At 40.0% G+C, this 18,313-nt stretch overlaps 1 protein-coding gene across 6 annotated transcripts in view; it reads left to right on the forward strand.

Moving 5' to 3' along the window:
- The window catches only part of BBS9 (Bardet-Biedl syndrome 9), a 321,666-nt gene extending 304,263 nt beyond the window's left edge, over window positions 1–17,403 (forward strand). For 3 of the 6 annotated variants that reach the window (XR_015706914.1, XM_087767598.1, XM_087767609.1), the window contains one exon: window positions 354–1,047. Coding sequence is in view for 3 of the 6 variants with exons in the window: in XM_087767609.1 (XP_087623735.1) it covers window positions 354–394 (41 nt within the window). In the remaining 3 variants the exon portion in view is untranslated. Of the gene's footprint in view, window positions 1–353; window positions 1,048–15,171; window positions 15,259–15,849 lie in introns of those variants that run through there. The other 3 variants (XM_087767580.1, XM_087767591.1, XR_015706904.1) reach the window with 2 other exon arrangements.
- The last annotated feature ends 910 nt before the right edge of the window (window positions 17,404–18,313 follow it).

Below are 18,313 nucleotides of genomic sequence, written 5' to 3' on the forward strand. Positions count from 1 at the left end.
CAAAATGCAAGCAGAGCAGAGTAGCTGTATCTCGTATCATATGCCCAGCTGTTCTCTGCCGGTTTTTTCTGATGTAAAAGTAGTCTGTGATTTGATAACTTAGACTGTATCATCCATCATATGCATAACAGAGCTGATGTGAAATTGCCCTTACTGCCTTAATTTTTTGTATTTCCTAAACTTGTGAGTGCTTGAATTTGCAAGTTATGCATTTTTGTCCTAACTGTTTTGCATGTAATAAATTGTTTCCTCCAGCTATAGCCAAGGCTTTTACAAACTGATAGAATCAACAATATAGTGCACGTAGTTACCAAGTACACTGAATTTTTAAGCATCTTCTTTCTCCTTTATAGGTTTGTCTGAGGATGCAGCAGAGGAAGCAGGAAAGCCATGAAATCTGAATACGACCCTCAGGAGGAATTTCTATCTTATGTCAAATGCATTTGTGACGCTGCAGTATCAACCCATTTTGCTCTGTACTGATTGCAGCTTCCAGAAGGAGAGGACTGTGCTAATTTATACAAAAAAGTTCCATTCTCATAATTTTGGTTGGGTGTCCCTGCCAACTACCAGCATTCTTTCTGTGAGCAAATTTTAAGCACTTACCCAGCTGTGGTAGAGGTGTTGTGTTATGTTTTGCGATATATCAGCCCTTTCTAAGGATTCAGTTGATTGATCAAAGACTGTTTACACATAGTTAAAAGCAACCTTTGTTTCAGGATATGTTTTATCTTTTTTTTTAAGATATTCTGAACTATACCTCCCTTTGAGATTATATTAACATTTGTTATATCACAGTTTTGACAAAAGATAACTATCTCGTTTCCTCCTGTACTAACATTCATGATTCCAGACAGCTGAATTCACCACCAGAAGAAAAACTGGTAATCCATCAACTTTTTTTTCCTCCTCTCTCATTGCTTATACAGACTTCTGCTCTCTAGAGATATAGAGTAAAATATGGTTACTGGACATAAAGGGCAAACCCTTTTGCCGCTAACTATGTCACTATGAATGTAAATAAAGTTTACACTGTAAGTACCTTGAGCACAGCAACACATGGATCTTTTTATGGTTACCTGTGATTTCTGGTTTTGTTGTCAATCAGTCTGTTCTAGTTATGGGTAAGATATTCAAAAGTAACTAACAATTTTTGAGTGCCTTAATTTTTATTAATCCAGTTGGAAGGTGCTTTGAGGGTTGAGTTTTTAAAAAGTGCTGAGTATTCACCTTCTGAAAGTCAGGTCCATGCAAGGTGCCTGAAATGCAATACCCAGCAACTGAGGTGACCTTTGAGAGGACCTTGGCTTAGGGTTTGGAAGCATCAGGCTCGTATCTGGATTCCTGAGAGTGAGTTGAGATATCAATAAAAGATACTCGAAACTAAAAATAACTGAGACCTGGGTCAAGTGTAAAAAATGGTATTTGAACGAGGCCTCTCCTGACTGTTGCTGGTTCATACCAAAATACAAGTTGCAGTCTTTTGGATGGCAGATAAAAAAAGCACTAGTGGTCTCATCTTAGTTTCTGTTGGGTGCAATTTCATGAGCCATCTCCGCGTCCCATGCTCCTGTTGGTTTCCTTAACAAGGGTTCACCGACTCCTGTTCTAGCTGTGGAAGAGGTCCCTCCAATTCACTTTTGTGCTGCTTCGGCAGAGGTTGTGGCAGTTTCTGTGGTCTGTGCTAGTCTTGATCCGTGGATAAAAAGGAGACATTATTTTTCAGCATGTCTTAAGCCATCAACATTCATCATCTCTGCATATCTACTTTCAACTTCTTTGCACCCACTCCCAAAACAAAACCAGCTTTGTACCACTTGTGCGTCTGCTGCTTAACTCTCTGGTCCTACTCTGGCTCAGTAAACATGATAAAACCATGTTTCATGGAGCCTTTTTCAACATGTTATCTGTTAAATAGAGCTAAGTAGCCAGGGAACTGGGTAAGGCTTCTGATACCTCTAGGACTGAAGTGGGCAGCAACTCCCAATAAAAATTACTCTGTCCCCCAGGAGACCTCAGATATCTAGAAGTTGTGGGGCTAGAAATCTTGCTTCTTTCCCAGGAAGGAAAAATCCTACCCCCTGCCTGTTATGGAGCGATTCTGCTGGCTTAGTTTTCTTCACTCTGATCCCTCCCCCGTGGTTTTTGTCAGGAGGGTGGTATCCAACCCATTGTCATGGTACCCTGCTGCGCTGCGAAAATTACACAATAAAATAATCTCCTGTAGTCTCTGTACACATCTCAATGACCAAAGAAAATCCATGAAGAACTAATCAATTACGTAGCTATTAGGCTTAAACTTTAACTATAGATCTCAAATCTTCTTTTGTCCACTTGTCAGCGACTACTAGGTAATCTAGAAAAGTCAGCTGCAGTTACTACTGAAAGCCCATACCAGAAAGGTGTAGAATCCTGGACCAAAGAATCCTAAGCTATAGGAATATAATATAGCTGGAAAGCACGCTACTACAAGACTTCTGTGAAATATATTACTCTGTCATAATTACCATTATTGAATGTGATCCCAGTGCTCAGAGCTGCCTGGCTTCATTGGGAGTTTAGGGTAAACAATGAGTAGGCACTCAGGCCGATTATATCATCCACTCTTATTTAAGTTATTTTGTGTCATTTTAAGATGTAAGGCTCAGGAGCACTCTTTGCCTTTTCTGCTCCATGCTTTGTAAAATGAGGTCTTACGGGAATAGTTTTACAGAAAGGCGAAAACATACTGGTAATAGAGGAAAAAAATAAAAGGTAGAACTGTCTATACTAGTAATGTATGACCTCTTTGTATATTGCACTAAATTGCGGTATTTGATAGTATCATCAGGATTTAAAAGAGAAATACAGTTGCACTGAGTAAAAATTACTTAGTTTCCCCCAAATAGTCCATCTAATTCAGAGGAAGGAAGTCATTGAAATGTAGTCATTTATGCAGCAGGCTAAGAGGAAATATTGTAAAGTAATTTTTAGCAGTTCTCAAATGTAGTTAGAATTTTTAAGAAAGTTCTTTTTGGCTGGAAAAAAATCAGGCCAGTTACAGGAAGTTTTGAAGTTAGAGGGTTAGCCAACTGAAAAATGTAAGGCAACATTGCTAGTTTGGGGGGACCAAACGTTTGGTTCTCATCAATGATGTTTCTGAGGCCAAGAAAGACATTGCTGGCCAATCAAACTATTCTGAATAGGATTTTAGAGTAATGCCTGATCAGCTGTTCTGGTCAGCTTAAATATGCAGCCTGTCTGCACTTTTAGCTACTCAAGGAGAATTTTATATGTTTAGGTGGCTCACAGATAAAAATGAATTTTAACTCATCGTTTTATTGAAATTAACTTCATATACGTATATCTGAAAGGAATTTTGTGACAGTTTGAAAACCACGCTGTAAGTCGTGGCAACTTTCTCATACTTGTGCTATAGTACTTTGAAATTCATTTTCTAAAATAAGTCCTAACATAAAACATATATGTTTTATTTCTATTAAACAGGTAAATACTTCTAGAGTTTATTTTCTTGGTAGAGTTTATTTTCTGAATGTTATTGTCCAAGGGCTTTTCTTTTCTTTTGTTTTTGTGCTGTTGCAATTTAGAAAAACAGATTAAAACAATTACTACTCTGATGACCGAAATCTGGAGGTCTTGGCTCTGCTGATCTTTTGGGCTTTGAACACAATGCTGAGTTCAAACTAGGACTGTGGCTTTCAGCCCCTGATTGAATCTTCTCTCCAACTATTATTAAAGTATGACACAGAAAAACAACATTACTTTCAAGGGGCTGGGTTTCACTTTATAATGTCTTGTCTTTTTCTCTTCTTCAGCATTTACTGTACAATGAGCATTAGAGATAAGTTTCAATATTCTTGTATTGCTTATAAAAAGTAATTTACTGCCATAAACTGAAATTTGCTGAGCAGAGATTGTATTTTTGTGTGAAGTTCTTCCAGCATAAAAAAAATACAGGGTATGCATTATATTGAATAAGTATCTTTCCTTCTTATCAGAATATCCTGTTTATAAATAATCTATTAAAAAACTGCTGCAAAGGTGCTGTAAAATACAAGACGTACTCCTGAAACCAAGCTTCTGTATTGCTTCTTCATTTGAGATTTACCTTGAGTTTCCCATAGCCTTGTTTATTATCACCCCTTGACATCAAGCTGCTTTGTTCATTTACTCCCTTGTAGCATAAGGTTCCTCCACTATTTATGTGATATCTTCACGTGCTGTTTGCAGGTGACTTAGTTCCTTTGCAGCTCAAGGGAAAAGTTTGCATAGTTTTTCACTGGTTCGTGAGCCTTCATCTTCTTGAGGGGACAGAATGCCCTCAGGTCCTGCTGAAACAACTGAGAGGCCGAGGTGCTCAGTGTCTACAGGGCTCGGTTTATAATTAGTAAAAGTGACCCAAACTAGAAGAGTGGTTTTGAATGCCTTGTTTCTATGAGGATTTATTCTAATATTGCAGTAGACCAAGTTCAACACAAGTTTGATATTCATACAAAGACTGAAAAACACTGCTTGGTTTAGAGTCTGAAACTCCTCTCTACTTGTCTGTCTCCTGTCTTGTAAATTCTTATAATGGTCAATAGTATCAAGGATGATTACTTCTGTCCTCCTACTCTGCACGATAGCTAGCTGTTTGCTGTATAGAAGCTGCTAATTTGGGGGAATATGCTTTATTCAGGAGACCAGCAGATCACAGCAGAGATACGTAGCACTTTTGTTAGCATTAAATGTATAGTAAGTGATTTAGTTAATCATGGGGTGGAAGCATAACCCAGCTAATTGATTTGACGTGGTGTTCTCTGACAATGTGTCCTGATCACTGTATCTTTACATCTGCTATGGCAAGGAGTACAAACAAATGCAACATGTAAGCACATTTAAATAAGTAGAATTGTTATTTTAAAATACTGTGGTATTTTCCAAGAGTTTCATGTTATCGAATGCAGGAAAGGGAGTAAAATAGCATTCTGTTTTCCTATGCACTCATTGTAGGTTGATGTTTCCTTCACATGCACTGTCATATGCTTAGAGGTACTATGTGTGTATGAGGCATCCATGCTTGCAGATGAATCTGCTGTATTGAATTTTTCAGTATCCATCCTCATTCTTAAAATGAAAGGATTGAGCAAAATCATGTTTTTATAGCAGGAAAAAATTGCAAAAGTAACCAGGAGCCCTGGAAGAGATCCACACCCTTAGGCTGCAGCATGTAAATTGATGTTAGCTCTAATGGGAGTATTTTCCATTTGATATAGCATGAGCATATTATATTATTCACTCGTTTGCTAGCATCCCTTTAACACTGCACACTCATCATAAGAAGTATTTCTTTTGGAAATTATTTTTGGCAAAACCAGTTAAGACTCCAGAGGAAAATGATAACAGTGTTTGATAAGATATTTTGATTCATCTCTATAAGCAGAATAGAGATTTGGAGTGCTTCCTAAGTGGGAACGATCATTGCAGATCACAGCTCACCCTCCACCACAGCTCTGGCTGGGTGCAGACTGGCAGTGTATTCAGCTGCAGAAACAAGGCGAAAGCTGTTCTGTTTATGTAAGCTGTTGCCTGATCAGAAATCCTTCAGGTCCATCATCCTGAGTCATTACTGTAACCTGATTAGAGGCCCAAATCTACTTTCGTTGAATTTAACTGAGTATTTTGCCATTGATTTTGACAGGAGAGCATCCGTACTCTTCTGCTGGAGGCTGCATGTCATCATAAGATGACACATAAACACCGTTTAACTCCTAGCTAGATGATGTAATAAATTATGAGGGTCATTCCAAAAGGTACTATTCCCAAAATACAATATGCATGAGGGTTAGCTAGTCGGTATTAATTAAATAGCTGCTGCATTCCACCCCAGAAGTGGTTGCTTCTCTGTAGAGAGTGATGCTGCATGTGAAATAGGCCCTTGCAAAATAAAACCCCAGAGCATTTTATACATGTTACTCAGCCACTTATGAGATGAAGTCACTCTCAGGATGATGTATAGCAGCTTTTCTACAACCAAAGCAGCACTATTAAATAGTTTAGGAAATCAAGCAATGAATGGCATGCTCCCCTTCTGCTCCCCAACCAAGAGAGTATGGGAGGGAAGTATTTCCAGGACACGTTCTATTAAGAAGAATGCACTTACTCAGTTTGGCATTTGATCAACAGAAAGCTTGGACCTATATATTTTAATAAGTTGCCATGGTTTCTCTAAATTGATGATGTTATTATTATTACTGTTTCCTGAATTTCACATACTATTCAAAAATTGGCACCTCCAGTCTCCTCTCATTATACTGAGACATTTTATCATTGTTAATGAATGTAGCGTAGGTGCTATTCTTAGACAACCTTAGGAAACAACAAGAGTTTTGAGCCAAGGATGGCTTGGACCAGTCCTCCTTCCTTTGCTGAATCTGATGAGACCATATTGCAAAGCCTCTACAGTGTGTTTGAGAAATAAATGAGTTTTTATTGTATTGATTTTATTACTTTATTAATTTTAACAGATAGACTAGTTCCACAGTATGTTGGAAGTGTTAGAGAATATATGAAGAAATTGGTCTATAACAGATGATATTCTAATTCGTTATGAAGCAAGTATTGAATAATTAATAGTTACTTCAAGTGCCCACAATACATTATAATCATGGTTGGATTCAATTACAAGAGACATAAAGGGGATTATTGTACTTTTTCTTCCCCTGATGGTATAATGAAGTGGAGGCAGTTGGGATCCATAAATATTGGAGAACAGTCAAGTTGCTACATATATAACAGGAACTGCTTTTTCCAGCTGTCTGAATGTGTAGTATCTTCCTTCTGCTTGAGCAATGACTGTATCTAGAAACTGGTGAGAATACAGCTTGGTTAACATGGTGTGATTGCTTCTGATCCAGTAGAAACAAAGACAGTTTCTCTTGGCAGCATATTTGAGTGCCATGTTCCAGCCTTAACCAGATATTTCGTGGTGGTACGACACGTACCTTTCATCGTGACACTGTGCAGCTGCTTTGCAGACTTCAGGGTGCAAGTCCCAAAAGCAGTTGGGAAGTCGGTGACTTGTGAGGGGAGTGTTTTGCGCCTTCTGGCAGTGACCAGAAGGCCTAAGAGGAGGAAGAGGAGACCCAAGGAGCTGGAGAGTTCACTTAACTCTTTGATTCCCAGCAGGATCGTGTCCTAAAACTCCCATGCCAGCTGCCACAGAGAAATGTGTTCTCCTGAGAAGAGGAATCCTGGTTCACCTGGGTAAGACTGTGCCCCCAGGATTAGTACATTCAGGTGTTTGGTGGTCAGGCAACAGGGCTGGATGCAGTGACAACAACTAGCTTGACATCAGTAAAACAAGACTGAAAATGAATGTTTCTGTGGCCAAAAAAACAAGGAATAATATGGACAATATGACTGGCCTTTCAGAATAGCTCATGGTTTATCGTTGCTCAGTCAGTTGTACCTATCGAATCTCACACCACTGCAAATCAAGAGATCGAGAGTCATAGGAGAGCAAGTTCCGAGCAGAAGTCGATGATACTTCGTCACTGCAGGCAAGCAAGACTGGAGAAAGTACAGTGTGGTTTTCTATGTAAGTGCTACAGGTGAGGTTGGCAAAAACAAGGTGGAAGAGTTGTGAATGTGTAGGTGGTTATAGATTGTGGATGGTACACACTTAGTGTATTAAGAATTGATTTTATTTTTCTATTTTTCTTTTTTTTTTTTTTAACAAAGTCATTCCACATTCAGCATTCATTAGTTCATCTCATGGGGAGAGGAGTCCTTCCTTTGCTTTTAGTCCTTCTCGTCATCCGCATTTTTGTAGTTAGCAGTCACTCTTGCAATCACATAATTAATTTCTTTTTCTTTTTGCTGCTCCTTTTCTACCAGATCCCATTGACCATAAATTGATGATTTTGCCCAGCAGCCACTTTGTACATGTGTTTTAAAACCCTCAAAGAAGGAACACTTGCAGCAAAATGAGCGTTTTGGTTAAACCTTTGAAATACAATGTAGCTATTCTTCTCTGGGATGAACAACATTGCTTTCAGCATCAGGAAAATAATGAACGGAAAACCAAATGTGCTCTGAAGAAGTTGAAGTTTTTTTAAAGGGCTACTGCCCAAGTATGTCATCCAGCAGAAGAAAGTTGGTAGCTGCATTGTTTTTTGTAAGACAGCTACCCAGACGGTGATGTGATACCTTTTATTGGGCTAACCAAATTTAAAATTAGAACTGAGCACATAAATTCCAATGAGTAACAGAGTTAGTACATTTAACCTTTCTTGCTTCTCATTAAGATCGACTTTTTCAAACCTGGCCACTGATTTTTGTCCTCCAGGTTACAGCATGCCGGGAGAGGACCTGATTGCTAAGCCTGGTGAGCTTCCTACCTTCAGCTTGACAACGTTGATTGCACAAAAACTAATAGGCACAAAAATACAGTCTGGTCCTACTTGTTCAGAATTATTGCACTGGCCAGAAAAACAATTTCTACAAATGCTCTTCCCCCTCTCTGTCATTGGAGATATCCAGTACACAAATCTGAACCCGGAGTGTTTAGCCGAGTTAGGCTTCTTAGGTCTCAAACCAGTGGGCATGTCCATCCCTCTGTGACTAAGCTAGGAAGTGAGTTCAGGTGTTCACCTGTATGTTTATTTATTTGGGTTGCTATAGTAGAGCTGGGGAAGGCTTTGTGATAACATTTATGGAAAGCCGCATGCACTGTGATATTTTTTGTATAGTGAGTTGTTACTAAATAACTTCCATGTTGACTTCTGATTTGAAACTCATTCCTCTCTCTCTGGTCATTCTCCTCGCTACTGTACATTTTTATTCACTAAGTTTAAAGACAAATCATTCCTTCTCTGTATCACTTTTACCACTGTTGATAGCTACCTCTCCTTCAAAAGCAGGCGTGCAGTACTGCAAATGAAGTGAGCGGCACAGCAGAGGTAAGCAGGTCAAACCGTGTGTAAATAGCCAAGTTGTATAACTCTCACTGATACAGCATCCAGCGGGTGTGGCGGAGCAGTTTCCAAAATGGTAATCTTACTCACCAGAGCAACCAGAGGACATTTTTGTTCAGAAAAAAACCAGCCAGAGGGTATAAGCCAAAGGAACACCCTTCTTCTGAATTTCTTGTGCCTACTTCATCGTTACTCGGGGCTAGACTGTTAGTCATGTGGCTTCTGTGGTGAGAAGATTGTGAGTTTGACTCTCAGCTAGGACAGACCAAAACTGGGGTAGTCGGGGCTCTGAAAGTGTGCCTGGGCAGCCCAGAGCCATGCACTAACCTTTTTCCCCTTCTCCCCCTCTCCCCATGCATCCACAGGCTTCTCTGTGCTCCTGAACAGGGCAGAAGTGGGGATGCCCAGTTTTACTTCTCAAGGGTAAACCTCCTGCTCCAGCACACGACTCCTGCAGAGGCTGCATCTGCAGTCAGGCTGTGCCAGCATCCCTCCAGACTCGCCACGGATTCCCCCAGCTCCGTGCCTCCGCCTGGCTCATGTCAGAGGTGTCATCTGGCTCCCCTTTAAATGTTTTCCACCCTTTATAAACTATAGCACAAGGTGGTGCTTAGAAAATACTCATAAACTGGTATTATAGTTCATCGCTTCTCGCTGCAGATTCCCACTTCTCTCTTTGCCTTCACTGTGTGCCCACGGGGATATTTTTGGGTTAATGTACCGCACCATCTCTGCTAGGCTTGGCTCGGTCCCTGTCCTTTCTCTCACTAAGGCCTGCGTTATCAAACTAACAGATAATTTGGATTGTGCTCATTTTTTAAATACCCCAATTAAACTTGAAGCTCATGGCTCAGTCTGGGAACCCAGAAAGTGAGACTCCAGATTTGGAGAATTTGTTTGCGGTTGAATAGAGCTATTGTTTCACTGCTCCCATGCTCATACCTTTGCAATCCGGCTGGATTCTGCTAGCTGTGAAAAAATACTTAGTTTGCATTACATCCCTTCTAGGAGAAAACAAAGTATAGCTTTCAGAGCCATCTTTTCTTCCTTGTTTCTTCTAGTTTGCATCATGTAAATTCAAACTGTCTTGTCTTAATCCTTTTCTGCACTTGGGCCAGCAGCCGAAAGCCTGCGAAAGTATGTGCGTTTTATCCTCTGTGCACTCTGCAGAAACAACTTTACAAACCACAGAGACTATTTTAAAATAAATGGCCATTTTTTGAAATCCTATCATTACAAAGCCGAGGCTTGATTGTTGTCCTCTGAGTGCTTCATAGCAGCAAAATTCCTGCATTTTGGGAATTGTGCTGTCTATTCATCCAGTTGGAGTGGATCCAAAAGCAAAGCGTGGAACCGTTGTGAGCACTGGCTAGTGCTCACAGTGTTACTTTCTCTAATAGATGGCCTGTATTGTCGTTTTGTGGAATGCTCAAATGTCAACTCATCATCATTTGGAGTGTGGGGATGATTTTTTTATTTTTAAATAAAGATGCACAGAAATGATCTTTAAGAAGCCCAGTTGCTTTCATTACTTCTAGCACAACAGAACTGAAAGCAAGCTCCACTGTGGGGTGGTGAAACCCTCAGTTCTGTGATTTATTATTTGAAATTTTTCTTTCTTAATATGAACGTTTATGAAGGTAAACACATGCTTCAAAACAAGTCCATCTAAGAAAGTAATTGTGAAAGTTAAGAAATACCATCCTGGATCATCTGTTAGGGAAAGGTTGGGGTCTCCATCCTGCAGGTGGTCCGTGCCGTGCGTGTCCCAAGCAATGCCAGCGGGCAGCCAAGTCACGCAGCTTGCTTGGCATACTCTGTAAGTACAGGGGCAGTCTCACGCCTTTTCTCTGAAGGTTTTCAGTTGGACTTTTGGGTTTGTTTCTGTCTAGCTTCCATGAAACCACTGGCTCCCAAGGAAAGCCTGGGAGACCCTAGACACTGACAGCTGCTTAGCTGAGTTTGTGGATTACTTTAGGTCAGCACTGGTTTGAATATGAGGGCTAGCTAAACAGGTTGCAACGGGGCGGACTGTCCTTGGCTGCTTCTGGGGACATGATCACATCCCCTCAGGCCAGAGGTGTGGCTGTTTGTGCGGACAGCACGCAGTGCTGCCCCTTTCAGAGGGCTACGGACCCAAATTCCTCCTCCTGGAGGGCCCAGGAGATGCACCCCCTTGGGAAAAGAGACCTGTTCCTTGCATAACCCACCACAGAGTAAACCTGAACACAGGGGCACCCCGATGCTGTAGTCGCCCTGCTTTTGAATGGCGTTATCCTGGGGCTTCCCCTGGGGACCTGCTGCAACAAGTGCTCACAGGAGGGCCTTCTGCCCGTGATGGTGTTATTCTTATTGACCTCATTGGGGCTACTCTGATGTGTGAACGTTTCCCGGGGAAGGGCCTAAACTATGTGGTCTGTGAGCATGGTGAGCAATGTCCAAAGTAATTCCAGCACCGTCATGTTCTTTTTTGTTCAATAATAGCTATCTTATTTGTTATCAGACTTCCATACCGATACAAACTATGCTACAGGCATACAGACTGACTTCAATTTGATCAAAAGATAAGAATATTAAAGTCAATTTGATCAAAACCTAACAATATTAAAACCAGTTAGAATTCTAAGTAACTTGGTAAAGAGGTAGCTCTGTATTGTTTTTCAAACTAGCTTAATTAAAACGCCAAATCCCCGAAGCCACAAATTCTGTTCTGAAAATAGTTTATCACCAACGAGCCTTTTGCAAGACATCGTTTTGTATGTCAGAATACCTGCCAGCCACTTCCTTGAGGCTTCAGAGTCTACATTTAAAGATACCTAAAATAAATAGCGTACACCACATGTAAATACGTATTTAAAATTCTGTGAAGCCTTAAAACTGTTGATTAATTGTTTTCTTTGGTCACAAGTAATTCAGCTGACTCTCTTGGGTTTAACCTGCTAATATATACAAGCCATGTGACTGATACTTTCCCAAAGTAAATACTATTCCCTGTCTCTGTTCACCTCATGCTTCTAAATGATGTATTTAGAGGTATGCTACTGTCAGAGAACTTGGGGATTTGGCAGAACCCCCCTGCAGATCTGTGTAATGACACCAAAAGCCCACCTCTGGCACATTTAGTGATGCTCTCATCTCCCCCTGAAAGAGCCTTAGATAGCTGAGAGGCAGGGAGATGAATTGCACTGCCTTCTGGAAGTACATTTTTTTTTCTCCTGCCCAAGTGGCTGTGTGTTTTCTTTTTGGCGAAGGTCTGAGATTAATCTGACCTGGGTGAATCGGTAGCAAAAGGAGATGGGTTTTTAACAAATTTCTACTTTGTTGCTGGTATACTTGCTTATTTCTGCTTTTTTTTTTTTTGTGTATTCTTGTCTGCTTTTGGGTCTAAGCACATGCAGAATATCCAGGGTTTAACTAGTCAGTCAGTATAACTATGAAATCTTGTAGTATTGCTTCTTTAATACTGGCTATATTACTCATTATGAAACTGCATAATGAGCAGAAGTTTCAACAGATCAGTGCAGGCTTACCCTGATTTGCTCATGTATATTATCTGAACATAGCCTGATGGTTGGAGCTGAAAAAGACTGCTTATGATTGCCAGTTCATTGCTTTTTATATGTGTGGTACTGTCAATCAGTAGGACAGATCAGGTAATAATGCTAATTGAGTGTGCTTGATTTAAATCAGAAGCCACAAAGAAATAATAGGAAGGATTTCTTACCTATACCAGCAGTAATGTTGCATAGCCAATTAAAAAACAAAAACAAAAAAAACCAAAAAACCAAAACCCAAAAAACTAAAAAACAAAACCAAAACAAACAAACAAACAAAAACCCAACACCCCAAACCTAAATACTTGTATTTAGGTTATATTTATATATATAATACTACTTATATATATATAAATACTTACATTTATATAATTCTTATTAAATATAGCTTTATATTTATATTAAATATAAGCTTTGTATCTGGAAAATAACAACAAATAGGAGTTCTTTGTAAAACTGTCTTTTGTTTTGCTTCTAGATAAAACAAGGTATGCTGTACTAATTGCAGGGACGGTAGAAGCGAACGTCCTGTACAGCCAAAGCCAGATGAGCGAAAAGAAAAAGTACATTCCGAGAACCAACCAAGCGAGCATTTCGCTCGTGTGGGGGCAAGACATTAGGGCAGACGGCTGAGATTGCTGCAAGCAGCCCCGCGGTTCAGGTTAATTGTGGAAGCAGCTCCAGCTCATCCCTGCTCCGTGGCTGCCGGCTGCAGGGCTCTGGTCTCCCAACACTGCCACCTGCCAGCAACTGCACCACACAGCAGCTTGCCTTTTTTACCTGCTATTGTCGACAAGCCGTAACTTTTTATTATAGACGACTTAAAATTAACGGCCCTTAGTCTCCTCTCACTCATTTGAGTGTGAATGAGGGCAGCCACGTGAAGGAGAGGAGGCTCCGACTTGGCGTATTTCATTCCTCAAACCTCGCCTCTGAGTTTTTAAGCTTTTAGTTGCTATTCAAAAAAAGAGAAATTCTGCTGTGAAACAAGGCCAGCAGCAGGAGAAATGAACTCATGGGGTAGAGTCTCAGTAGGTGAAGTGATGATCTTACAGGATGCGTGCCATTGGAAACTTGTCTTTTAGCAAAAATGCGAGCCTTTGCCTTTCTGTGCTTGGTAGAGGCAGCTGCTTTTGAACTGGATCCTGGCTGGAGGGAAAAATCTTCTGTCAAAATAAGCATGTCTTTTTTTTTTTTTTTTTTTTTTTGGGGGGGGGGGGTGGGCAGAGGGTGGGATCAAGAATTTCTGTGCATGCAGAGCAGCTGTCTGTAGTACAGAGAGGATCCATCCTCATCTGCAATCATCAATCTTCCATTTTGTAAAACGTTTCTTGAGTACTCCTTGTTTGTTGCATTTAATAGCTAGTATGGCAGCCAGGCAAAATGCAGGTTTTGGTTCGTCTCACAAATTGAAAACAAAGAAATACCTCATGTATGTCACTCTTCATGTGATTTCATTAGCTCTTATCCTTTATCAGACACAGCAGATGTTCAAGGGTAAACCTAACACAAAAACACATAACTCACACAAAATAATTTTTATTATCTCTGGAAGACAAACTATTTACAGCAGCAAAGTAACAAAAAGGAGCACGAGCATATGCCACTTTACTCTTTGCTTGGCCTATGGCCTCTTGAATAGCTTCTGCTGGGAATCCCATAGTTAAGATGGCATCAGCATTTCTGTTATAATTTCCTTTTTTTGTTGTTGTTTTAGCATATTTGATATGGACTACTACAGCAGTCTATTGTCTCCATATTGGAGCGATATTTTCTGCTGCATACAAGTATTTTTCAGTTTGAGGTACTGGTGGCATTTATAGCCAGTTTAGTTTTATGCTCTGGTCGTTTGGTTTGCATTTGTACAAATACAGATGATGAGGATCGTTTTGAAGACTTTTAAAATCAGAAACTCCCTTTTGTAAGGCTAACTTCTTTGAGTTCTTCAAAAATATAATTTAAACAATAGAAGGATGCAAGTTTGACTGTGCCAGGACATTCTATGTTAATAAACTTTTTAAATGTTATCTTGCCACAAATAAATTAAATGCTTTGCATGTTCCAGGGGTTTATGGAAAACTGTCAAAATGATGAGTTGTTTGATAAAATTTATAAACATTTATTAAGTAAGTCTCAATGTAACTTTTAGATACTTTCTTGTACTTTCCTTTTATTTAAGGACTTTGACCATATGCCATTTTTAATCCTGTTACAGTTTTTAAATCTCTTAGTGTGGTCTCCAGACCTCATTTACATCCATTTAGTTTTCTGAATATTTTGCAGTAGGGGAGCTTTGTCAGGAGCACCTCTTTGATATACTCAGGCTGGTCTTGAGGTTTCTTAACATTATCTCCTGGAGGAAAAGTGGCCATGCAAGAAATACTGTTTGTTCACACTGGTAGATCCTCTCAACTTTAAAACATGATTAAGTACAGAAATGAATGAACGTGCGTAAGCATTTGAAAGGCTGCAGCCCAGCTCAGTACAACTGAACTGTGAAGACCTGATCAGCCACCGAAGGAGGAACAGTAGAGGAACTCCCATCTCCTCTCCTGCATGAAAGTGCGATGTCTCCATCATGATTCTATGAGTTACTACGGAGCATCCTAATTGCTGCGTGCTGATGCATCATGATAATAAAATACTTTCCCAAATTACAGGTCTCTCCACAAGAATTTGCAGGGTGGAAGCTTATCAGACCCACGCCTCCAACTACAGCAAATGTGTGTGACCTTCTTTTTGATTGTGTAAGTTATTGGATCGAGAGTTCTTTATTTTAGTAAAATGTTAATAACAATAGAAATGTGTAAACTCAATCTGATATGCGAACCGCCTTCAGTGCCTTGTAAATGCATAGTCATTTAGCAAAACAGAACTGGAAACAGTGAGTTGTGCCAATTTACATAGCTTTCAATAGAGTGTTTATCAGAGACACATTTTCTTTATTTTGAGAAGTCTTATCAATACAAAGAAACTGTGCTAAAATAATGCATAGCGACAAAAAAGTAATAAAAGATGGGACACTCCCAGTGCCAACGTATACATGTTCCTATGTAGCATGTTTATTGCACACTTTCTTGCATGGTAAGGGACCCTTAGGAAGATGTATGCCCAAGACCAGGAAGAGTGAATTTCCCAAACAAAAGAAAATACATGTGAATTCCAGTGATTCAGTGCCTTCCTCTACTTCTGGGAGAATTCTCTAGCCCATGAAGAATGGGCCTTCTAGTGATTTTGACTGGCCAGTAAAATAGATAATCATGAAGAAAGATGTGAATGTGATCACTGTCTTCTTCACTGTTGCTACTGTTAACCATAACGTGTTTTTTTTTTTTAAGGTGGGTGCTGAGTTGAACCGTTATTATGACCAGCTAATGGCTGACATTGTTTTATGGCTGACCGCTGGGAAAGCATCGCTGGAGAAGGAGCTGAATTACATACAAAGTGGTATTTGTGAACAGCTACCACTCCGTCAAGCTGGGTGAGCCCAGGCTGCCCAATAAACAGAACTAATGAACGTATCCTTTCAATAACAACTGATACCATGTAATGCTTATACAAAAGAGGTAAGGATTTTGATGACATGACTTCTGTTTTAACTCCTGGTATACAACAAAGTCTCTGTGCGTATCCGATAGCAGGACACAGTTTTCAGTGTGACCCTCTGATTTTGCTAAAATTACCATAGCTTTGAATGTTGCTTGGAAAAATAAGTACCTCTTCAGACAGGGATGCAAAAGGGAAAAAAAAAACAAACCTTGAAACTGTACTTAATGCAGCATTACAACCAGAAAGGATGCTGACCTCTGATAAGGCAGACTTGGGAGACAGAGTAAGGGAGAGGTAAAAAGCTGAGGCAAACCTTATACCTGTAGCACTGAATGGGTGAAACTAAGGTGGGAGGACTAAGATGGTGTATTTCCCTCCCAGGCTGGGTTTTACTCATGAGAGATTTAAATGAGAGAGTGATCTTCCTCTCTGACATGTCATCATTATCAATATCAGGAAGAAAGAGAGGTTGCTGCTAAAACTGAGTGTCTCCCCTCTTCCCTGATGAGAGGGGAGATAGGGATCCAGGCCATCAGGAGGCTCGGAGACAGCACGGGTCCTCAGCAGGCTCTTTCACTGGGCAGCTAACAGACTGTGAAGCGTGGTGTAGGCGAGGTACGGGGAGGCTTAGAGTCCCATTTCAGCAGGTGTTTCAAGCAATGGAGATGGGTAAATTCCTCACCCCAGCACTGGTACTACTACAGAAGAGGCACGGACCCAGTTTGCTCTCCCTATGGACAATATTTTCATCCTGCAGGTGTTGTTTCAGAGGTAAGCTTTGGGCCTAATCAGTGAGTTGAAGGTGCTTTAGTGATGATCACACTTTTTTTTTTTTCCCCCCACAGGAAAAGTAAAACTGTGTAACAAATCTGTGTGTACTACTCCATAACCACCCTGCCTTAGGTATGATTTCATTACATGTTCTTATTAACTGAATGAGTTACGGCAGGGATTGAGTGTGAAGTTCAGTTGCTGTCACCTCTTGTCTTCATTTTATAGAAGAGATGAAACTTTTGGCATTTTCAGAGTATTTTAGCAAGTTCCCTGCTGTTATTTGGATGCCTGAATTGTTATTTGATGCCCTCATTGTGATTTGTATGTTTCTCACACCGGGTGACGTTAATATTTAATGAATTTTAGACCATCACGAAGAGAAGATTCGATACACAAAATGATATAAGTACTCTCCTGTGGTAGTTGTCACTTGAGAAATTATTAGTGTAGATTTTTTTTTTTCCTATGGCTGTTGCTTTAGAAGGGCTGTGGCTGCACTGGAATTAGAAAAGGGAAACGTAGCCACTGATTACAGATAGAGAAGTAAGAAAAAGCCAGTTTGCCAAAAGATTCAGTACATCTTTCCAATGGAAAAAACATTCGAACATGTGAAAATCTCTTCTGGAGTAGTGTGTAATAATATGTACCTCTACAGGCTCATCTATGTTTAAAATGCAGGGAATTGTGAAGATGACATTTCCCAGAAAAAAATATATCCAGGTTACATGCATTATACTTACGTGCTGAGTTTGTTACGTACTCTACATAATGTGGAGCAAATTTTGTATCCAACTTGTATTTTTATGGAATATAAACCCCTTTTAATGGTGTCTAAATTATCATATTTGCCTATGCAGCTTCAACCTGTACAGACTGAGGTGAGGAGATAAGAAAGAAGTAGGCTTTCTTTTCTCATAGAGAGGGATTTTGCTAGTGATGTCTATAAGTTTACCAGTATCAGTCTTCCATAGTCCCTATCATAGCTGGAATTTTAGCTGTTTTAGGACTTTTGCTTCCTACCCTAAAGGTAGGTGACAAATTGTGTTGGAAATGAGGTGTACATATCTCACTTTTTAGAACAAAGATGTAGGCTTTCAGAGGTCTTGGCTTTTGGGTTTTATTCTTAAAATGAACATGCAGATCTAACTGTCTTGCATCTTACTGGGAAGTGAAGCTTGTTTAAAGTAGTCTTGTATGTACCAGCCTGCCATGCACCTGATTTGCCATTACTGTACGCTTTTTTGAAATAGCAACTCACGCCCACCCTCCAAAGAAAGAAAATAAGAACGTGTATAAAGCTGAAAACATTTTTCAGCTTGTCGTCAGGCTACTTTATTTCAGAGCGCGTTCATTTCCCCAAATGAAACATCACAGTTTGAAGGAAAACGATTTGTAAAACAGGCTGGGGAAGATCTGTCACTGAAGAACCTCCTGCCATCCACCACCAGTGTCATCCCGTCCAGACCATACGTGTGTGTG

The sequence above is a fragment of the Nipponia nippon genome, unplaced genomic scaffold (genome assembly GCF_047370975.1).
Source record: "Nipponia nippon isolate SJK-2023a ecotype South Korea unplaced genomic scaffold, ASM4737097v1 scaffold_1, whole genome shotgun sequence".
Lineage (NCBI taxonomy): Eukaryota > Metazoa > Chordata > Aves > Pelecaniformes > Threskiornithidae > Nipponia > Nipponia nippon.